This window comes from Schistocerca cancellata, chromosome 6, assembly GCF_023864275.1.
Source record: "Schistocerca cancellata isolate TAMUIC-IGC-003103 chromosome 6, iqSchCanc2.1, whole genome shotgun sequence".
In the NCBI taxonomy this organism is placed as follows: Eukaryota; Metazoa; Arthropoda; class Insecta; order Orthoptera; family Acrididae; genus Schistocerca; species Schistocerca cancellata.
Window position 1 is genome coordinate 131552199 of NC_064631.1, and position 25060 is coordinate 131577258.

The window sequence follows — 25060 nt, forward strand, 5'->3', positions numbered from 1 at the left end:
AACTCCTATCAAACAAAGCAAGGAATTGGGAATTTCTAAAAATTCAAAGTAAAAGTAAAAACATAACTTGACAGCCACTCTTTCTACAAATTATCTACCTCTGCCTAAGAACTGAAGATCCCTATTAGTTGTGTGATGAATAGCAACATTCAGTGTGAATAGACATCCTACAGCATGCGTAAGACTGTTGTTATGTGGTATCAATGCTGTCATGTAAATATTAAGATTGAAGCAAGTCATAAACGCCAAATATTTAATTTAAATGAGGAGCCAGCAGCTGTTTTGGTGACTTACCTATTAATTTTACATTGTTTTGTTTACTATGGGTAAGAGAAATGGAATATGGCAGTTTAGTGTTAGTTAACTGGTCATACAATGTGTAGATTTTGTTTTTGATCCCTGATTTACTTTTTTAATGTATTCCTTGGCTCATTTTATATCCTTTTTATGGTGAAATTTACAGAACACTGTAAATCAATTAACCTTTGAAATCTGCTTGCTGATTACTAGTCTTCCATGCCTCTCTCTGACTTAGTGATTTTTCTTTTTTAACATAAAATGCTGGGCCACTGCAAGCTCCTTCTGTTTCAGCAATTGGTAAGCAAGGCTCACTTCTTTGACTTGGACACAGATAATACTATGGGTTTTCATATTCATAAACTAAGTTACAAGTTTTTCTATGACTGAGAATAAAAGCTATCTTGCTTTTCGCAGTTGATACCACTGGATCCAGATGTCAGCTACGAACTGTCTGGTGATCATCGATTTTTATTGGTTATACATAACAAAACTCAGGTACACCATAAATAATATCCTCATACAATATTACTTAAATTTTTGTAATTTTTGCAAAAGGCTTGTAAAACTGCTTATACTTTCAATTATTTTCAGTTTTAAGAGTGTTGTATTAAAATAAGATTAAAAATATAAATTTTATAGGAAATTAGAATGAATGCAAATTGCAGTATTAAGCATTCTCAAGCTTACTGATAGTCTCTGCACATAACTGTCTTTTTCATTTGGGATTTTTCTGTGTTTTCAGATTCTGAAACATTCACGTCTTGCTCAGTATGAGATTGTTAACATACAAGAACAGTGAGTAACCTATTTGACAAAATATTATTTTTGTCTTGGCATTATCTCTTTTATGAAATGAAAAAGCCAGATTATCATTTATTAACTGTTTCGTTCAGGTCCCATTAAATACCAGAAGAAACAATTGTCCAGTACTGTGAATAGAAATATCAGTAAAGAGTTAAACACTAAGATATTTGAACTAATTTGGAGTTGCATTTGTATCCATAAAATTCTTTATTAATGCAGTGCCAGTCCAACAATAGTGTGTGTGGGTTTATAGAAAATTAAAACAGTGTACATTATTTTCATTTTGAAATTAATTTTTCAGCATATCACAGCACTATAATGTGCATCAAACCTAATTCAAATTAATTATAAATTAGTGGGTAGGTATTTACATCTGTCTTACCCAAAAGCAGGCCTCACATAATGAAGCAATCATTAGAGACGTTGAAAGAGTATTCTGTGGTAAAGATCTGTCAGTGTTTTTCACGTATACACCAAGGGGACAGATTTGGAATTGTAATATGCTTTAAAGAAAAATATGCATGTCACATAAGCACTTATATTTGTTCAAGAGGCACCACATTATGAAATACATGAAGTTATTTGGCCCTTTCCATAGTACACACACAACATGGCTTGGGTAAGTATGCCCACTGCACAATCCATTGTTTGGAGCAGAGAATGAAAGCAGAGATTTCTGCTTTCTTTCATTTAGATCATGCCAAAAGAGAGGATTCCAATACACATCATCCCTGAATGCTGACATCTAGAGAAACATAGGTCCCACAATGAACTATTCTGCATGCATCTCAGATATTATACAATCAATGATCTCAATGAAGAGAGATGGTGAGAGACAAGTGGCTCTTAATCGAAACAATGAAATGAGATTTGCAAAGGTGACATTCATGAAAATCAAAGAGGATAGGAGACTGGGGAGGGGGGTGGGGGCAAGGGTAGTAAGTAAGAGGTTTATACAGGGGAAGAATCATGTGAAAATGACAGGAGAGGAAAAATGAAACAAGGGTAAAGGAGTGGTAAGGGATCTAGCAGAGGCTTATACCAAGGGATTGTGAGAATGGGAAAATATGAAGGAAGATATAGTTCATAGAAGCTAGTATTGGGGGAGGGAAGAGTCCTAATAGCATGGGTACTGCAGCAATTGTTGAAGTCATTGCTTGTTGTGGTTTGCAGATCAGTCAACAATGGATAGTTGAGTTTGTGGTTGGCCTTAATCTGCTACTGACTAGTCAAGCAGTTTGTGGTTGGTTGTCACACCCACACAGAATATACTGAGTAATTACAGCTCAGCTGGCACATAGGGTAGGAGGCTGTAGGTACATATGACAGGACTTGCACTTAGGACAACTACAGAGAAATGACTTACATGATGTGAGATTGTAAGCAGGGAGAACATATGGATGGACAAAGACAAGGCATAGTTTGGGTTCATGCTGGAATATTACTTTATGAGGATAGAGTAAGATTTTTGGTCATCCCTCATTTCAGTGCATGATAAGTAGTCAAGCCCTAGTGAAGGATGTGGTTCAGTTCCTGAGGCTGGAGTGCTGGTAAGGGGAATGCTGATCAGTGACTAGTTACAGCAGCATGATGATTATCATATGCAGACTTTGATGATATTGTTACTACATGATTTTAATTAAATGAGTGATGCAGAGATGTTAATCAGTTGTCTTCTTTGCACAAACAAGATTTTTGGGGTAAGGGCTATATATAAAGACTGGCATGATGATATTTTATAATGTTGATAATTATATTAAAGTTCATAGAGTAAATGATCTGGGTGCCAATAATTATTTAATTTAACTACAAGATAGCTAGTTAGACAAGTACCAGTACAATAGTACATATTACTATTTGATTAGCACACTGTATGTTTGAGATTTTGCTAATTTATGTGAATTCTTAATTGACTGGCATGGTATCTAACTTTGTAAAGAAAGATTCGGTTGTTTGAAACTAATCTGGGTAATTAAGGGAAACTTAATTAATGATTTGGGGGAAATTGTTTTCCTAATTTCCATAGTGTAGAGGCCAGGAGTGGTTGGTCTCTACAGTGGGTAATGGAACTGGGCTGTCAGGGATCAGGAAGCCAGTAGTTCACCAGCCTAGAAGAGATACTGGTGGTGTGGCAAATGGATACCTGGTTGTCATCTGAAGTTTCAACATGAAAAGAGCATTGTTAAAATATTCATTTATTGCTCAGAAAACCACAACAATTGTGACAATCCTCAGAGAAGCCAACAGACCCAAAGTGTAAGCTGTACACAGTCAGTGAGAAGTAGTTGCAGTCAGCAAGATGCTTGTTGTCGCTGGTCACTTGCAGCATTGCTTGGCCAGTCAAATAATGATAGCAGTGACTCGGCAAGAACTGATTCCTGGAGTGCCCATGACAGCAGCCACACAGACTAGAGACAGCTCAGCGGCTTGGGGCAGAGAACCAGTTGAGTGTGCAGAATCATGCCATTGACCTAGCATGGAGGTGGTGACTCTCAGCAACAGCGCATGCCAATGCATGTGGAGACAGCCAACCAGGAGTTGCCCACATGGGGAATGGCAGCTGAATAGCTGCCCAGCCCTAGGCTTGAACTGTAGACCACAACAACAGGTGACCAGCAGTAGCTAAAGTAGTCCTGCAGGAGCCCACCAAATGGAGGGTGCTATGTCAGCAGCATTACTTTCAGTGTGAACAGCAGGGCTGAACGTAGTAGCAGCAATGTCCAGTTACAGCACCTTGCAGACTCATGTCAACTTGAAGACCGACATGGACCTCTCCTTGAAGCTGGAGACTGGTCACTCCATGTAGACTTGTGGACACACAGGCTATTGTAGATCTACTCCAGGACTTGGTGGGTGAAAGACTACAAGACCTCTGACTATAAATTAGGAGTATTTATATGGGCTTGGTCTATCCCTGTTTCACTAATGCATCAGTATCTATCAGTGAAGCCATAACAGAATCACGGCTCATACATGAAGTAATCAGGTCACCATGCCACATCAGCTCTGCCTTTCTGCTGCATCAGTAAATTTATAACTCTGATCCCCATGCTGGACTAGACTATGTGGTAACTACTTGATGACAAACTGATAGTTCTTGTTGTATCAGCAGGCCACTCCTGATGTAAGTGCTGGCCAGCCACTACCATGAGGCTTTTGCACTAACCATGGTCACACCTTTCTTTTATTCAGCTGTGCCAAGTAAATTATTTGTGGTTCAACATGCCTCCCTTCTTCACAAGATCTGGGCTAACAGATTGAACTCATGGAAGATCTGCAAGTCTCAACACATATCTTACAAGTTGACAGTTATGTTCAGTATGCTGAGTATTTCTGTTACACTAGTTCAGCTGAAACCAAAAGATTCATTAACTGTTCCTTAATTTAAATGGTACTTTATGTAATTAGTCTACCGCCCAGTTCTTGCCTCTTCATAGGAACATGATTCCATTGAATCTTCACTTACAACCTATTGCAATAATATTATCAAATCATCTCTTTTTGGTAAATTGCTCAGCAATCATTACAGTAAAACAACTCAGTTGTTTCTCATGCTTGGCATTTCAACATGTTTATCAGTTAGCTTCTTACCTAATTCTTACTTAACTAGTCATTATTTATTACAGACAAGATAATCCACTGGTATTTGATGTACAGGTTGTTCATGCTGGTGGTTGATTTTCCACCAGAGGTAGATGAAGGTTATACAAATCACAATCAGAATCACAATGGTCCACTAACTGAGACACTCTTAGTTATAAAGTTATGATGCTGCCTATCTAGATATTGCTGTACATGCTGGAACATTTGCTTGACATTAATATGACCCCTCTGTGAGGCTATAAGCTCATCCAACATATGGAGGAGGTCTGATTTTAGGGTGTCTTTTAGGTATATCGTGTTCTGGGTTGGCAACACATCTAATGGTTTTTCTGGCAGAACAAAGAGGGCTATGTAAGGTTCATTATGATTGATCCAGTGATGGTAGCTGGGAGACAGGATGAACTTCCTGCTCTATCACAAGTTGAACCATTAATTATTCTCTCATTATTGTGAAATTCCAACCTAGTCATTCCTTTCAGCCAAACCTATTTGTAACAGTTCACTGTTACTATCTATGAAACAAACATAGACTAAATCCATTACATAAAAAGCCTTTGGACGTATGAGAGTGATGTCAGAACATCCCTTTGGCATCCCATTGCATCTCCATTTCCCAAAAATAACTGTATCTCACATGCTCATGTGTTGGTCTGGGCCATCTTGGTTGGTCATATCACAGTCCACCCTCTCTGGCAAAGATTAGCAACACCTGTTGTGTTTTCACCTGTACAGATTTGTTCATGATTTCCCACTTTGATGGATAGGGGTGAATGATGTAGCTCTGCTGTTAACTGCTGTTGCACCTTCTGCAGGCCAGCAACAAACTGTCAGGAAGACAGCAGTGTAGGGTTCAGTTGCCTATGAACTACATGTTTTATGACCCCCTGCAATACTGTCACATCCACTCCTACACTATCCACTATTCCCTGCAGCTGATGCAATGTGTAACTCAATTCCTGAATAAAGTTGCTATCTGCTGTACCAAATACTTTCTTTAATAATTTTCCATCTGCACCTAATCACCTCCTCTTCTGTCACAACAAGGCACATGGTGTTAAAACTCTTACTTGGTACAGCTGATCCTGTACCCACTGAAATGAGGGCCACAATCCTTGATATTCTCTCTATATTTAGCCCACTATTCCTTTCCTCTCATCTTTGAGATTCAGCTAAGTGAATATCTCTCCTAACCTTTTTACCTCATTTCTTACTTCCCATGTGATGTAAGTTAGCTTTGGCATCTGCTAGTGGGTGGTTAGCATGACATCCTCCTGCCTGGAGAACGGCATCCCTGCTTTGAGCTGTTGCTCCTGCGGTGCATCCGCTACTTCTCTCCCAATGTGGTGCACTATTGTAAGAGTTCTCAGTGTTAACACCACTTGGATAAAAGGAATTCATATTGTTTTCCTTCTCCCGCTTTTACCCTCCTATCTCTGAAGGCTAGAAGTACATGGTTCATCATAATACCAAGCATCTTATTAAAACAACATACTCTTGTTCAGTTACAAACTATCTTCCACCCCATCAATACAACAATACAAAAATAAACTACTTTATTATAACAACCTCAGTACATTAAGACAATGACAAAAAAGTGACACATTTTACCACAAAACCATTTCAAACTCCCACACAATGCAATATCTTCTGGCAAGATCTGAGACTAAAAGCACTCCATGGAAATTCCACTTGCTAGTTTGTCTCTTCTGTCTTCCCTTTTTATCTCTTGCTTTCTTCACATGCCATGACTATGGCACTTATAGTAAGGCTAAAGTAGCCTTAGAAAGCTAAACTCATCCTAAATGAACAATGGAAGTTCATGTCATAAATTTAACTTCACATTAACTGGTGATGTCACCTATATGACTTAATGTATCTCTTAATGCTGTGTAAACATATTTTTTTGGATTTTCCTCTGTGGTGTGTAGGAGCTTGCTAACATGACCCACTGACCAAATCTATATTCAGGCAACTCAACAGCACAGTGCCACATTTGTCTTTCTGCTCAAGTGCTATAGCATTAACATTTTTCACCCGTTTTCATACATCTTACAAAGTCTTTGCAAACCTCTTCCCTGATTTCCCATTTTTCCCAACTTTAGGCTTCATCACCGCAAAAGGTGACAGCGTCTTTCTACCATGTACCACCTTGTATGGCTGGAGCCTAACACTGTCATGCACTTACAAACTGCACACACCTACGACATGGGGCAGGTAAACGTCCTAATTATTGTGATGACTGTACACATAATAATTTAACATTTTGCCAATAGTATGGTGAATGCATTCCATTCTTCCATTTGACTGAGAGTCGGTGGGACTAGTTCTTAGCCTCTAGATTCACAATAAATGGCACAGTTGCTCAATTAACTCAGACATGAAGATGCTGTCCTGATCTTTATCTATTCTGTCAGGTATGCCAAATATTAATAACTAGTTGTTCACCATTGCTTGTGCCACTGTACTCAAGTGTTGATTTGGAACTGTAATCATTGCAACATAATATGCCTCAAAGTGATCTTTGCAGTGGTATTAATTGATGGCTGAGATCAACACATTGTGCACTTGGTATGCAATTTCTTGCATGCTGATCAACATCTTGTCTCCTTAGTCTCCATCAGTATTGTTCAGATATTCTGGATGTCATATTCTTTGCCCTTTGTGACCCACTAACACATTATCATGCACTACCTTCAGCACTTCGTCCCTCAGAGCTATGGATACCATAACACACGAGCCGCACTTCATCATCCAACACAATAGTGCAATGTGCATAGGAAACTGTGACTGCATCCTAAATAACTGGCAGTCCAAGTCAGTAGTGTGCACATTTGCCACTCTGTAAGGGTTATGCCAACTGCTTGTATTACCCCAATATCTCTGAAGAATCTATTACCAGTTTTGTATACTACCTCATAATCAAATTCGCTTAAATTTTAATGGCTAATGTTTAATCTGCTTTCAGCCCTAACTGCCACTCTAATGCTACATAGTCTGTTATAAGTTTGAATTTCCCACAATGGGCATGGGTAATGCCATATATGACACTCAACATTGACTAATAAAGTAAAACGATAATCATTTGCCAGAAGTTTGTTCATTTAAACTTAAACTAGGTTTGGAAACTACTGTGAGTATCTTCTCCAGAAGTACATGATATTGCCTAAAAATTATGAAAAAACAGACAATAATTTCTATCTACCAATTACAATGTAAAATAAGTAAAATTCTTAACTGTAATGTAAAACAGTTACTTATTTGGTTACATTAAATAAAACAAGCTAAATGAATCATGAGCTAACCAGCTCAAGTCACATTCAGTAATTATAGTTAAAATGTCCATTGAAAATGTAAGGGTGAAATATGTATGGCTGTTGAACTTTTGTCGAACTAAAAATATAGAATCTAGTTACAGTGCTTACATCAACTGTTATAGGGCATGCTTCATGCTGCAGGCTGATACTGTAATAAAAAAGTTCAATTATGTAATATTTATCTTTTGCTGCAATGATGTACTATTGTAACAAACTAATAATAATCTGTGTTGCTACCAATATAAGTCAGCATAACAATGTAACAGAGAGACAGATAAATAAAAATGGAAAATAAAAAAGCACTAAATAGATTTAAATGAACTTACTACTACATTTTTCCAAAATATATAGGTATAAAAATCTGTATTACATCAAATAATAAATTACATGGTTCTAATGTGCAGAATTCTAGAGGAAATTAAAGTTCTAATATGACATTACAAAATATTCAAACTGGTGCCCACTTTTAATAAAGTAAGCTATCAAAGAGTAACGCCTTCCAGTGCAAATAATGGAAAATATTATGACATAAACTATGGGGAAAACAATGCTTCTGAAGAGGTAGTAATGTTGACAAACAAGGTACCATGGCAAAATATTTATACCTTTGCAGGTAAAGGTTTGAAACCGTTAAAGAAGCCTTGCAAAGTAACCACCTTTTGTGGCTACCAGAAATGGACACTCAAATTAATGTTTCTTGAAGTTTGTAACTGAAATGTGTATGTCTTTGCTGCAATTTATCTCCACCTGAAAGAGAAGCTTGGCCTCTTTGTTATGTCAGCATCAATATGTTAGGTTAATCAAATCTAGTAAACAATGTGGCCTAAACAGAAATGTGCTTAACAGTCTGTTTGTTTGCACAAAAAGATGATGTAACAGTGACCCTACAAAACCTGAGACAATACCCGTCATTCCATGGCTGTTGCCACTCATCCTTATATAAGTTTAACTATCAAAATATGAAAGCAGTCATTGTTTCAAACAGTAATTTTGAAGTTTACAGTTAAACGTTGATTGGTATTCTAAAACAAGTCACATCATTTAGATTTACAATTTGTTACAATCTTCCCAGAATAATAAACATGTCAAAACATCTGCAACCAGAGTTATAGAATATTTGCAAAATTGATTTGAAATGAACAAATTAACCATAAATAAGTCAAAAACTAATTATATCCATTACAGGAAAACAAAGTCACACTCTGAACTGGATCTCAGAATAAAAAATAAAGAAATTGTGAGAGTTGCTACCACAAAATTCTTAGGTGTACATATAGACAAAAATTTAGACTGGAAATCCCACATCCTGTATCTCTCTCATAAGTTAAGCTATGCTTGCTTTGCATTACATGTTATTAGCTTTGTATGTAGTAGGGAATGTAGCAGAACTGTTTACTTTGCTTATATACATTCTGCTATTACCTATGGCCTCACCTTCTGGGGTCATAGTAAGAAAAATCTCAAAACCATCTTCACTTTACAAAAATGAGCTGTTAGAATAATTACGAACAGTTCAAGGCTAACTCCTTCAAAGCAATTATTTCAACAGCTAAATATTCTACCTCTACTGTGCCTCTATACACAAAAAAGTGTAATTAATGTAAAAAGAAATATTGACAATTTCTGCTCCAACTCGGATCTACATACTTACAACACAAGAAAGTGCAATGACATTCATATTAAAAGAGTTAACAAGGCTTTGGCACAGAAACAAACAAACATACAAGGAAGTAGACTGTATAACAAACTACCGGTAAAGATAAAAGAAATAAAAAAATTGTCTTCATTTAAAGAAGCAGTATTCAAATTTATAATGATCAACTGCTATTATAGTGTAAACAAATACCTGGAATAGCTTCATACAAAACAATTAGATTTATGTACTCTGTGCCAATAGTAATTTTTATCTTACTGTTGCTACAATCTAAATAAACAATATGTACAAAAGTGTTCAAAATCCATGCAATGTACATTGTCTCTGGATGAATAAACTACTACTACTACTACTACTACTACTACTATTACAGTTATCGCCAAGTTATGCAAAACACCTTTTCACAACAATGTATGATATAGAAATCTTAATAACTTTTTAAATACAAGTTTTATTTTAATATTACCATGGATCCTGCATCTTTACATTTACCTGAAAAATAATTACAATCAGGTTTCTATGTATGAACTTTGTAAGTAAAAGCTTAACATTTATTTACATTTGTTGTACTGATGTTTGGATTGTAGCTATATTTCATTGCATTTTTATTATATTTCTTCAAAATTATATTCCAGGCATTCTAGTTACATCAATACATTGAACTTATAGTGCTAAAATTTATGCTCTTGTGTTTGTACTACTATGTGTAAACATTTCGAGATTGTATCGAATACTTCAATGTAGTCAGAATCGCAGTTTTCATTAAGAGTAATCCCATTCTGTTACAGTAAGACTCTGTTTACAGTTGTAACTATTCATTTAAAAGGAGACCACATTTTCTTGCCAAGTATTTAAAAATATCTAATTCAAATATATCTAGTTTCCATTCTTTCTTTTCTCTAGCAAGATCACAATTTCATCAGCACTTTTTGGATTATCACCCAACATTAGCAATTGTTTTGTCACTGTACCTTTTCTGCCTAAAAGATGTTCTTTATATCTAATATTAAATGCCCTTCCAATGTCTAATGTAAAATCCTGACAATCCACTGCATGTCATTTTGTAAACACCTTAGCTGCATAAGGGGTCGTTTGGAGTTTTAATCGTATTAATTAATTTTTTCTTTAGATGGTTATCAGTGGAGAATGTCACTTTGCAACTATATTTTTAACCAACAGAAACTGAAACCACACTTCGAGCAGCAGCACCAGTGCATGATGGGAGTGGCAACTGGGTGGGGGTAAGGAGGAGGCTGGGGCAGGGAGGGGGATGGATAGTATGGTGGGGGTGGCAGACAGTGAAGTGCTGCAGTTTAGACGGAGGGCTGGTGAGAAGGTGGAGGGGGGGGGGGAGTAGTGGAAAGGAGAAAAATAAAAAGAAATTAAAAGACTGGGTGTTGCAGTGAAATGATGGCTGTTTAGTGCTGGAACAGGAACAGAGAGGGGGCTGGATGGATGAAGACAGTGACTAACAAAGGTTGAGGCCAGGAGGGTTACAGCAACATAGGACGTATTGCAGGTAAAGTTCCCACCTGCACAATTTGGAAAAGCTTGTGTTGGTGGGAAGGATCCATATGGCACATGCTGTGAAGCAGACAGTGGCTGCAGCTTAGCTTGTAAATCACATGACTGGTTTCGCATGTAGCCCTGCCTTTGATGGGATAGGTGATGTTAATGACCGGACTGGAGTAGGTGGTGGTAGGAGGATATAAAGGACAAGTCTTGCATCAAGGTCCATTACAGTGGTATGAGCCATGAGGTAAGGGATTGGGAGCAGGGGTTGTGTAAGGATGGATGAGTATATTGTGTAGGTTTGTTGGATGGCAGAATACCGCTGTAGGAGAGATGGGAAGGGTAGTAGGCAGGACTTTTCTCATTTCAGGGCATGATGAAAGGTAATCAAAAACCTGGCAGAGAATGTAATTCAGTTGCTCCAGTCCTGGATGGTAATGAGTTAGATGTTAAGTTAGATGTACTGAGTTAGGTGTTGACCCCAACCTCAGAGATGGTTACATCAGTACCTCCAGCCATATCAAACCTACTAACTACCAGAAATACCTCCACTATGACAGCTGCCACCCATTTCATACCAAGAAGTCCCTTCCATACAGCCTAGCAACCCAGGGTCATCTCATCTGCAGTGATGAGCAGTCCCTCTCGGAATATACTGAGGGTCTCTCTGAAGCCTTCACTGACCGTAATTATCCTCCCAATCTTGTACAAGAACAAATCTGCCTTTTCTTATCTTTCCAGTCTTATACCTCCTCCCAAAGTCCCACAGTCCAGCCACAAAGGAGCATTCCCCTTGTAACTCAGTACCATTCAGGACTGAAGCAACTGAATTACAATATCTGCCAGGTTTTCATATCTCTCGTCGTGCCCTGAAATGAGAAATGTCCTGCCCACTATCCTTCCCACCCCTCCCACAATGGTATCCTGCTATCCACTGAACCTACACAAAATACTCATCCATTCTTACACAACCCCTGCTCCCAACCCCTTACCTCAAGCCTCATACCCCTGTAATAGACCTAGATGCAAGACGTGTCCCCTACATCCTCCTACCTCCATCTACTCTAGTCCGGTCATTAACATCACCTATCCCATCAAAGGCAGGGCTACCTGCAAAACCAGTCATGTGATTTACAAGCTAAGCTGCAACCATTGTGCAGCATTCTATGTAGCCATGACAACCAACAAGCTGTTTGTCCGCATGAATGGCCACCAACAAATGTGGCCAAGAAACAAGTGGACCACCCTGTTGCTGAACACTCTGCCAAACATATCCCTCATTTCAATGGCTGCTTCACATCCTGTGCCATATTGATCCTTCCCACCAGCAGCAGCTTTTCTGAACTGCGCAAGTGGGAACTTACCCTGCAATACATCCTACATTCCCATAATCCTTCTGGCCTCAACCTTCATTAGTCACTGTCTTCACCCATCCAGCCCCCTCTCTGTTCCTGTTCCAGCACTAAACAGCTGTTGTTTCACTGCCACACCCAGTCTTTTAATTTCTTATTATTTCTCTCCTTTCCGCTACTTCCCCCCCCCCCCCCCCTTCCCCACCATTTCTCCTGCCCTGCGTCTAAAATGCAGCACTTCACTGCCTGCCACCCCCACCATACTATCCCTCCCCATCCCCACCTCAGCCTCCTCCTTACCCCCATCCAGTTGCCACTCCTATCATGCACTGGTGCTACTGCCTGCAGTGTGGTTTCACTTGCCTGAGACTGCAGACGTGTGTGTGTGTGTGTGTGTGTGTGTGTGTGTGTGTGTGTGTGTGTGTATTGTTGACAAACTGTTGATAAAGATTTCTGTTAAAATCAAAGCAATCATACTTTACTGAAACCTTTAGCAGTTACATTAATTCTGTGACCTGTTCATCTGGTATTTCTTTTTTATTAGCCTTCAAGTTTCTCTCTACTATTTCTAAAATACTTTGAACTGCACATTGTTGTAAACTAATTCAGTTTCTTGGTGCATTTTAGATTTGTAAATTTCTTTATCAAATTATGACTTTCAGTTACTGAAAAAATATTCTGAAAATCATATGATTTTATTTTACTCTTTCCTTTCAAATATTTTGCTAATTCATGGTTTTTATTACTCACCTTTAGATCCTTCTTTTGTGAGTACTCTCTACTAACACCTTTTTAGTACTATGGTAACATTAAAAATTTCATGAGCTACTCTCACACTTAATATCTTCTTCAATATAATCACAGAAATTGTCTTGTATCATTAACTGGTACCAGCCAACATTGGTTATTATGAATGATTGAAAGCAGTGTCACATGGTCACCACTTTTTAACAAACCATTACTTGATGATCAGCTATGGAATGAACAGATGTTATGATCTTAAAATCAGTCCCTGCAGCAGCTGAAAAATGTGATTATTGGAGAAGCATGGAGGAAGCCGTGATCCAACAGTGAATGCTAAAGGTCTTACGGTGGTGGCAGAGGTGTTGTTGTTGTTGCTGGTGGTGATGATGATGATGATGATGATGATGATGATGGTGGTGGTGGTGACAGTGAAGGTGATATTCAGGTCAGCAGATGTACCTGAAAGGAAGCATTTGTCTTAGATGAAAGATTTAAAAAATGTAAAAAAAAAATGAGACATAACATACTTGACAGCCTAGCATTCATATGCTACCCATAGGTAAAAAGGAAAAAAAACTACATATTGATGTATGCTTAATTCACAGAGTCAACAGATGAGCATATTTGTGAACAAAAAAGTGGATACAGTATTTTGAAACTGAAAAACAGTTTTCTTATGAAATTCATGGAACAAGAGATGACAGGATCACTGCAAGTCTTTTCCAAATGCTATGAATTCATAGAACATGTTGTGTTGTTGTTGTTGTGGTCTTCAGTCCTGACACTGGTTTCATGCAGCTCTCCATGCTACTCTACCCTGTGCAAGCTTCTTCATCTCCCAGTACCTACCTACACCCTTCTGAATCTGTTTAGTGTATTCATCTCTTGGTCTCCCTCTATGATTTTTACCCTCCATGCTGTCCTCCAATACTAAATTGGTGATCAATTGATGACTCAGAATATGCCACACCAACTGATCCCTTCTCCTAGTCAAGTTGTGCCACAAATTTCTCTTCTCTCCAATTCTGTTCAATGCCTCCTTATTAGTTATGTGATCTACCCATCTAATCTTCAGCATTCTTTTGTAGCACCACATTTTGAAAGATTCTATTCTCTTCTTGTCCAAACTATTTATCGGCCGCATTTCACTTCCTTGCATGGCCACACTCCATACAAATACTTTCAGAAACGACTTCCTGACACTTAAATCTATACTTGATGTTAACAAATTCCTCTTCTTCGGAAACAATTTCCTTGCCATTGCCAGTCTACATTTTATATCCTCTCTACTCCAACAATCATCAGTTATTTTGCTCCCCAAATAGCAAAACTCCTTTACTACTTTAAGCCTCTCATTTCCTAATCTAATTCCCGCAGCATCACCCGATTTAATTTGACTACATTCAATTATCCTCATTTTGCTTCTGTTGATGTTCATCTTATATCCTCCTTTCAAGACACTGTCCATTCCGTTCAGCTGCTCTTCCAAATCCTTTGCTGTCTCTGACAGAATTACAATGTCACCGGTGAACCTTAAAGTTTTTATTTCTTCGCCATGGATTTTAATACCTACTCTGAATTTTTCTTTTGTTTCCTTTACTGCTTGCTCAATATACAGATTGAATAACATTGGGATAGGCTACAACCCTATCTCACCCCCTTCCCAACCACTGCTTCCCTTTCCCGCCCCTCGACTCTTATAACTGCCATCTTGTTTCTGTACACGTTGTAAATAGCCTTTCGCTCCCTGTATTTTACTGCTGCCACCTTCAGAATTTGAAAGAGAGTATTCCAGTCAACATTGTCAAAAGCTTTCTCTAAGTCTACAAATGCTAGAAACGTAGGTTTGCCTTTCTTTAATCTATTTTCTAATATAAGTCGTAGGGTCAATATTGCCTCACATGTTCCAACATTTCTAAAGAATCCAAACTGATCTTCCCCGAGGTCAGCTTCTACCAGTTTTTCCATTCGTCTGTAAAGAATTGGTGTTAGTATTTTGCAGCCGTGGCTTATTAAAGTGATAGTTCGGTAATTTTCACATCTGTCAACACCTGCTTTCTTTGGGATTGGAATTATTATATTCTTCTTGAAGTCTGAGGGTATTTCACCTGTCTCATACATCTTGCTCACTAGACAGTAGAGTTTTGTTAGGCTTGGCTCTCCCAAGGCTGTCAGTAGTTCTAATGGAATGTTGTCTACTCCTGCGGCCTTGTTTCGACTTAGGTCTTTCAGTGTTCTGTCTTCATAGAACATATGAAATGGTTTTGTTTCTCAGTATAAGAACTCAAAATCAGTGTTTACCACAAACAGCTGAAAAGTTTAAAATTTAAATTTTGTCATAGCCCCGAAAACCAAATTCTTGAAGAAACTGTGCCAAAACTTAGCAATAAACATACCTCATCAATACTTGTGGCTGGGAAGGATGCAAATGTGTCCATAAAACAAAAGGCATCTATGGCTGATTACTGGTTGAGTTCTGAGATCTGATATGCAATTGATGGATATGATACCAGAACAACCATGTTTTCTTGTTTTTCATTTTCACTGAAGATTCATTTTTGATCTTTATCAAGAGTACAGATATAGCATTTTCTGCACTGAACTTTCTGCATCCAATTCAAAAGCTGCATCTGTTTCTGTCTCACTTGGCTCTGAATACACAATAATAAACTTATTTCCATTGTTCCCCTAGCTTATATAAAGAGATTTTTAGTTTGGAAGGTAGGAGACGAGGTACTGGCAGATGTAAAGCTGTGAGTACCGGGTGTGAGTCATGCTTCGGTAGCTCAGATGGTAGAGCACTTGCCCACAAAAGGCAAAGGTCCCGAGTTCGAGTCTCAGTCGGGCACACAGTTTTAATCTGCCAGGAAGTTTCATATTATTAGATTACAGTAAAAGATTCTTAATCATAAACTAGTCATAATTTTTTCTAGAGATCTTGAAATCTCAAATGAATCTTGTTGGAATGTATGTAATATTGCATTACTTGTAGTGAACAAAAGAAAATAATTCCAACTGGTGAAACTCACACAATTTCTCAGTTACAAACTGAGAAAAAAAATAAAAGTTTATGAGAACATAAAATCACAAACCAAGGGCGGAAAGAAATATTATTGTATGAGGCCCTTGCACTTTTGTATATACTGATACTGAAAGCTACAAACATATCTAACACAGAATAATGAATCAAATAAATTTAAGGAAATCTAAATATGTGTACAATGAAATTATAGTTTCATTATTTAATTGAAATTCTTGAAACATAAGCAACTGTTATTACTCTCATCCCCAATTTGTCTAGTGAAATGTTTATAGAGCATAAGAAATACATGCAAGTCATCTGTAACTGTTTAGGAATAGATAAATGACAGTAATAACTCACAATACAAATTTTTTTCTACAAAATTCTGTAGTTTTCACAGTTTTCCTATGATTTCAGTGATTTATTGACATATATGTGTGTGCACATGTGCAAGTAATCCTAATTGATATAGAGATAATAAAAAATGAAAACCTTTAATGGCAAAAAGCTAGTAAAAAGGCCACTCTTAGGAAAGAACCATATTTGATAATGCTGCCTTACGATGATCCAATATATTTGCAGATATGTAAGATATTGATTAGTTGTTTACCATGCAGTGTTTCTGAACATGAGCCTTAGTGCTTTGGAATTGATTGCAAATAGTCAAAAACAATAAATATAACTAATTTGAGATAAATAGCAGTAATAACAGAAAATAAAGAGCTTTTATTCTCCATAATAAGATATTTAGCAGCTGATGTCCTCAATTATTACAACAAAATGGAAACCATAAGAGAGGACACTCCAAAGTAATCACTCAAACACCTCTTTTTGTACCGTCTGCCTTAGCTACAATTAAAGAGGAAATCTGTAAAATTTTAAAAGTTTGGAGATTTTAACACATTGGAGCCTCATGGGTCAGCAATCCTGTTAATACCCAGATCCTAAGGAAATTTGCTACAATTTACAATTTTTTAATATATTTACTAATCCACATACCTCTTTAGGCAGTATATCAGCTTAACATTCCATCCTTTCTCTTTATGAATATGTACACATTTAGCACAAATAAATATACAGGGATTTGTAGATATTCCTCTAAAGATACTGTTTTTCAGCATTTTTATTTTTCCCCAAAGTGGACAAAATTTTCATAAGTTGTACGGAATGGTAGGCTATTGATTTAAAATCACTAGTCAGAAGGAAACACTAAATGCTTCATTTACAGGTAAAGTGTTTTATTGTGAAAAGTTTGTTTCTCATTTTTACAAATTAGAGAACTTCACTCAGGTATGAAATCTTTCCAAACACTCAGGAATACAGGCCTGTGTTATATGTCCTACAATAGTATCTGGACTCTTTCCTCACTACATTTCCTGCAGCTTTCCCTTGTTCCCAACAGACCTTGCATTTTCTAGCTGTTTTTTTTTCTGTTCTGTTGCTGGTAGTTTCTTAAGAAAATGATGTGCTGTGAGTCTATTTGCACTTGTAACTCCAGATGCTGAATGTGAGTCTTTATTTAGTTCCACTCATCCTTTTTGAACCAATTGCTTTGGTAATTTACAGATAAAATCTGCTAATGCACACTTTTTTGATATTTTTATATTGTGAATAATTCACAACTACCCTCATAAAAATATGGAAGAAAACCTTTTTCCACCATTTTAAAGTCTTTCACTGGAAGGGATAGTAACTCGTCAGCTAGTCTCCTCTGTTAGCACCTGTTGTAGACAATTTGTAGTCTGGCTTTACTACCTCAACATATCCACTCCTGGATTTTGCACTGGCTTGCAAAGCCATCATCTTATGCTGTGTTGGCAACATGTGAACAACACATTTGTCTTTCCATTTCAAGCAGAAAAGGTGTCCTTTGTGATGAAATGTCACTTCTCCTTTCTTTAGTTTTTGATTTATTAGGTCTCTAGGCAAACCTATCCTGTTCTTCATCACAGTTCCAACTCTCAATGTATTTCTTTCCCATAGTTCTTCAAAGACTGCAGGACTTGTATAGAATCTATCCATGTATACCACATGTCATTTTCCCAAGTCAGAACAACATAGCCTCAGCATCAGGGATTTGATAGAGTTGTCAACATTTCCTGTTCCTCCAGTATAAACTTCAGCATTGCACAAGTAACCTGTTTGAGCATCACTTACAACATACAGTTTTATCCAATATTTCTCTGGTTTGTCTTTCAAATAAACACAGAATCCGATTCTGCCTCAAAAAGGACATATTGCTTCATCCACAGTCCGATTTCATGATGGATAAAAGATTTTACTGCATTTTTCTGTGAAAAAGTCCCAAACAGGTCTTATTTTATTCAGAGGGTCATGTCCTGGTTCTTGTTGAGGTATCCATAGAGCATTATTGTTCACATGCAGCATCCTGAGTATGGAAAAACATCTGTCTCGTGACATTAGCTGAGAAGCAAATGATGAAGCAAGCACAAGGTCTTCAGACCAATAATCCCTATGTTTAGGTTGGTTTCTTTACAACACACATAAGTAAAATGATTGCAAAAAATTGATATACTTCATGTATCCTCACTGCTCTGCATTTCTTCCATAAAGATCTTGGTTTGACTCTGTTCTTATGGCAAAGTTCAGAAATAGTATCAGTACCATATATATTTATCTCAGACTTTACTTTTAGAAACATGTTGTGATCAAAAAATTGCAACAAACAGTCTAATTCTGTTGATAATGTATTGACAGGAACTTGAATTCCACTCATTTCTTCAAATAAAGGCAATACAGGGAGTGCATCAAAATGACACCATTAATTATGAAGGGGAGTCTATTGATCTGAATGACAAACCTGACTAATAGAAACTTGTGCATTAGCTACTTCATACTCACTACCATCATTTTTATCAGCAGCACAAGTTACGCTCTCCAGCTCACTTGAGTCATCATCGTCTTCTGAAACATCACCGATGTTGTCCAAAAGATTGTCAAGTTCTGTGCCATTGTTCAAGAGTTTTTCAATCTCTAAGTTTGACAAGCGATGTCTGTTAGCCATAGTCACTATTTATATGTTTTTAAACATGGGAATAATGCACACAATAGCACAACACAGCAGCCGACATAGAACAAAACAACCTTTAACAATACTCAGAGCATGTGCACAGTTCACGTCACACTGGTACCATTCACAAGAGATTGGCATGTGCTAGCCATCAAAAATGCACTTACAACAAGCCAAACAATTAGTCTTGCCACTTACAAATCTAAAACATGTTTAAATCACAAATAAACAAGTCGCAAGTGAAGAACGTATGACATACGTCCATCGGATTTTACGGATAAAACATTGTGAACATATCTAGTACATCCATCGGCTCCAATGTGTTAAGAAACAATCATATTAATTCTGCAGTAACCCTCATTTCCTTCTTGTTAGAGCCTTAACAAGCCTTTACTCTGCACCAAGACATATTTTTTGATTTAGGCAGTATATTATGTCAATAGTATTGCAAGTTATGTAAAAGCTTATTAGCACATTTTTCCCAGACTTACTGTCATGTGAACTTTATCTTCCACTGATTTCAATACACCTACATTACAGTTGCTTCTTTCTCCCCTTGCCTATTTATTCAATATTTTAAAGCATGATTTATAGGTAATAAGTTACATGAACTCCTCTCTATGCAATGTGTTTGTTATTGTATTATCTGTGATTGACTACAGGTTGGCATATTCTCGTCTGCTGTGAGACAGAAAACAGTATTTTACAGTTTCATATCTTTTGTTCTGCAAACAAAATTGTCTCTTTGTTTATGGCAAGTTAAATGAATAACTGGAAGTTTTATGACAATTGTTTTATCTAGGATATGTTCTCAGACTGTCAGTAGACCATAAGCATCAGAGCTATGCAACAGTTGAAGACATTTCTGTCAGTTTTAAACGTTTCTAATGCTTTACTTCATGCCTTATTAAGAAAGTTTTATTATTAAATCTACATTTAGTAGTAGAAAATCACTTCTCTGAAGACAAAAATTCAATTTTGACTAATGACATTGTCTCTTTAACAGAATTACCATTTCACTGAGGAACAGGAATGGGGCACCAGACAGCCATTTATTGCAACTGGTGGCATGGATACCAAAGAGCAGTGGTCTAGTTTATGTGTACCAGAACAACATATATTATAGGCCAGCAGTACCTGCAATTGACGTGGAAATTGAATTAACAAATACTGGCATACCTGGCCAAATATACAATGGAGTCACAGATTTCTCCTACTATGGTAACAATGCTGTTACCATTTCTTCTAGTTATAAATAGCTGTAAGTGAGCATGGCTAATAATGGTAAAGGTTGTGATTATCTCCACTTTGTGTCTGTTGACTTCTCGCATTATGACTTGCTCCTGAAATACAGTTTTGTCCTGACCAAGGCATAAGGTCATCAGACTTCTTTTCTACAGCAGTCTTGAATAGTGCTGGGATTCAGATTCTTCAACATAATATTGGTTCTCACAAACAAATATGAAGAGTTTCTTCAACAACATCTCCATTTATTCTTTTATGATATCACAGAAAATTCTTCATTACAAGACTAATAAGATGCAAAACATCACGTATTTTATTTTGTCCAGATTTTAAATAACAGTGATACAAATAAAAATTGTACAAACTTTAACTGTTTTTTCAAGGATCTCTCACAGCACTGTTACACTGAGAGCATTTAATTTGAGCTTCTCTTGATACTGCAATCTGGGATGAGAGTGCTCAGAGTGCGCAGGCACTTCATGTCATCGATTTACTGTGATTGCTGCCTTACCTTGGAGATGTGGGATGTCTCTCTGTACATTCATCACGTGCAAAAATACATAACAAAACCCCAAAACAATTGTGCTCTTCCAAATATTAGATCATTATATCATTTATAGTTCACAAACATTATCCACTGGCCAGGCAGATGTAGGATTAAACCTTGAAGTGGGAACGTTTGAGTATTGCCATTTACATGTCAGTCGTGAAGTTAGCTGACTTTACTATTGCACCCCTGCACTTTGTTCAGGATGTAGCCTATAGCGACACTGTGGTAAAGGGAATTGATAAGTACCCTTGGCAAAAATGTATTCATTCTGCCAAATGAGTGCATGAACAAATGACAAAAATTAAATCATATCACAATGTCCATTAACCAGTAATCATGATAATTGTCTCTACATAACAGTTCCACTCAAACATCAACTCCAGATGGTGTAGACTCCTTGGTGATGAGCACTTCATCTGATTGTGTGAGCACAGGAAAACAGTGGACGCATGTCTGGAATGAAACAAACCTTTTTCTTGCAATTATGGGGCACTGTGTGTTTTGCAGACATGACAAAGTGAAGGCAGTAATGAATAGAAAATGCCTAACAAATTTCCAATGCGTCTGAGGAAAGTTCTCATTAAACTCGAACCATGTGGTCTGCAGATTGAAGTGATAGATTCTCAAAAAATGCATCTGTGCTCTACAATGGCTCAGTTTGCACTGCCCTCACTTCTTTTCTGCTGATCTGCACCCATACATGCTATACTTTGCCAGAATTTTGCCTATCATCAGATATGCATGCCCACGGACATCTGATGCAGCTACCTTGGTCTGGCCATGAGTGGCTCTGTCCATTCACACACTTTTGTGGCACGGCTGACACACAGATCCTCTCTTGAAGACTGGACTCAGAAGCTGTGAGAAACTGTAGGCATCCAGCTTGTGTGACAGATGTTTGGGTTTTGTGTGCTTTGTTGTGATGTCGGTGTTAGTGCGATGTATGTGGGCCAGTCAGTGGCAATAGGGTAGTGGCACACGACATCAGCATATGGGTGCATGGTGGGTGTGACCTTGTGCACCTGATTAGTGCCAGTAGTGGCAGGAGCTCTGTCTGTGAGTTACATGAAAAACTGTCATCTCAAAACAAAACAAAAAAATAAAAAATAAAAAGCTGATAATAAAAGGTTACAAAATAAAATGTTTAAGAGTTTCACTGTTCAAAGCTCACAGACACACTCAGTCATGGGAGCATGGTGCAAGGATTCAGTCTGGACTCAATGTTTCAGCACAGCAGAAGTACAGAGATCACACAAAGTGTCTATACTCACGTGAGTATGGTGTCATCACATGAATGCAGTTCACCAAACTGTGATGGACAAGCCTGGCAGAGCAGAGAGAGATGTCTAGATCACAGACAAAGAAACAGAAACCCAGTGTAGAAGTTAATTCGACCTCAATGCCCGATGACGAAGAGGCACTGGGACACGAATGAGAGTCTGGAAGTTCCAACAGACAAGCAGCTGGTTACACAGAAAATGGTTTTCTGAACTCAACTGGAGACAATGTACTGATGACATGGCTCACTGGAGACAGGATGTCTACAACAGGCGACAGACAGCTGGGGCATTGTTATGATGCAGCGCAGGCATTTGAAATGGTGCACCGGCCAGAGTGCAAGATGTAGTCTGTTGTTGGCTGTGGTGGGGCTGACTCGAGTGTTTGTGGAGAGCATGGCCTTGGCAGCTGTGCATACTGGCTGGTCAAGATGGGGTGCAGCTGTGGCACATGTGGGGGTGCAATGACAGCTGGTGATGTGCATGCCACATTGGCAGCCATAGGTGAGGGCTCTGTCTGTCTGGTGATGGAGAAAGCGTCATCTCTTAACAAGTCTTCTGCTGTGCAACGAAGTGAATGGTGGCAGGATCGGTCAAGATGAAAGCCAGTTTGACTCAGTTGGTTGACACTTTTGTCGGTTTAACATTGCATGTGATGACAAGCATTCTCTGGCTGTGGTTGATGACATGGTGTGGACCCAATTACAGCCACTGAAGTGGTGGCTGTACTGTGTCTGTACACAGCATGACACATATACAGCGCTGTAGGTTAGCATGTATGAACACTTTGCAGGTGCCATGCCGCGTCACTGCGTGTGGTCTGAGGTGGGCCATGTGAACACACAGACAATCTGTCAGTGGAGGGTCAATGCATCACACAGTGATGGTACCTCCTCCAAAAATCACCAGGGTTGGCGAGAGATTGTCTGTACACATGGTCAGCAGATGAAGCACCAATTTCTTCTTTTGGTGTTACTCACAGACCATGCAGCACCAGTGGGAGTCCATCCATCCAGGCAGCATCGTGGCAAGTTAGGGCAGCTTTTAGTGTTCGATGGAGCTGCACGACCACGTTGTTAGATGCTGGATGGTAGCTGATAGTTCTATGTAACTGCACACCACACAGTCAGGTGACATGTGTGAACAGTGCACAATCATTCAGGGGCCACAATCTGTTGTGATGTGACTGGGGCAGCCAAAGAGTGCCATCCAGTTGTCAATGAAGGCTTTGGTGATGATCTTGGTGATGATTGCTTTGCCTCCAGCCAGTGTGTGAAGTGGTCTACCATCATCAGCATATAACACTTGGCTTTGGATAGAGGGAGCAGGCCCATGATGACAAAATTGACATGTGCAAAACTGACTGTCACATCGAGAAAGGCGCCAATGGGTGTGCCTCCCAACTTTGGCATGCTGGCATGCACTGGAGGTGCATGCCCGTTGATGGCAGTCTTTTCACAATCCTGACCAGATGAAACGTGAGGCCATGAGTGACATAGAGGTCTTGATGCTGGGGTGTGATAGTCCATGGACACAGTCGAAAGCATTGTGCTTGAGTATCTGTGGGAGAAACGGGCGGTGTGCGCCTCTTGGAATATCACACCAAATTTTAGGAGCACAGCTGGTAAAGGGCACTATCTTGAGCTGTAGGCTGCTGGAGGTGTTGTGGCAGAGGCTGTCTGGTTGTTTGTCATTCTCCCCTTCTTGGGCAGCAACCTTGAAGTTCACAGGAGAAGTGATAATGGCACAAGTGCAGGACAAGCAATCAGAGATGATGTTGTCAATCCTGAAATATGGCATATGTCCATGAAGAGCTGCAACACATACTCCAGCTGCCAGAATTGACATGGTATACACTTGATGTTATTGTTTCAAAATGCAACATTTAGGAGCTTGTGATTGATGAAAATTATGAAAGGATGAGCTTCTACCAACAGGCGGAAGTGTTTTACTGCGTTGACCACTGCAAGCAAGTCATGATCATAAGTACTCCATGTGCACTGAGACTCTGAAAACTTCTGCAGGAAGGAACCAGTCACTGCCAGCTGCCACTGACATGTTGTTGAAGCAGTGCCCCTATGGCTAATTGGCTTGCACCCAGTTCAGCTTCATGCACCAGTGAGTGAGCATCTTCACTTATGGGAGGCTTCATTTGGACTTAATAAAGGTGCTCTCCAGTGCATCCATCCAGTTAACAGGGTCCTTTGCTTCGAAGTAGGGAAACGTAGTACCAGTCAGGGGTTCCAGCACCGTGGTGGTGCTAGACAAATGGCCCCAATAAAAATTTATCATGCCAATGTAGCAGCATAATGTCTTTGCACATCTGTGGATGCAGCATGGTCAAGATTGGCTGTACCTTGCCTGGTAGTGTCATGGATCTGCTAGGGGTGATTAAATGCCCTATAAATTCAATTTCCATGACCCTGAATATACTATATGAGGGGTTAATGATGATGTGGGCCTTGCTGAGATGCCAAGAGATGATCGTTAGATGGTGACAGTAGAGTTTGGGTGACTTCAAATAGGCGAGAATGTCGTTGAGGTTCATGAAACACCATGGTAAGCCTCATAAAATGACATCTAGAAAAGGCTGCCAGGTGTAGGTGGCATTTGGAAGGCTAAACATCATGTATATGTTTCCAAAATGCCCTA

General features: G+C 38.6%; 1 protein-coding gene across 2 annotated transcripts in view; it reads left to right on the top strand.

The window, feature by feature from the left end:
- The window catches only part of LOC126191239 (venom dipeptidyl peptidase 4-like), a 198283-nt gene that overhangs the window by 104473 nt on the left and 68750 nt on the right, over positions 1 to 25060 (top strand). For both annotated transcript variants that reach the window (XM_049932045.1, XM_049932046.1), the window contains exons 5-7: positions 715 to 795; positions 1043 to 1095; positions 20343 to 20557. In XM_049932045.1, the coding sequence (XP_049788002.1) occupies positions 715 to 795; positions 1043 to 1095; positions 20343 to 20557 (349 nt within the window). The remainder of the gene's footprint in view (positions 1 to 714; positions 796 to 1042; positions 1096 to 20342; positions 20558 to 25060) is intronic.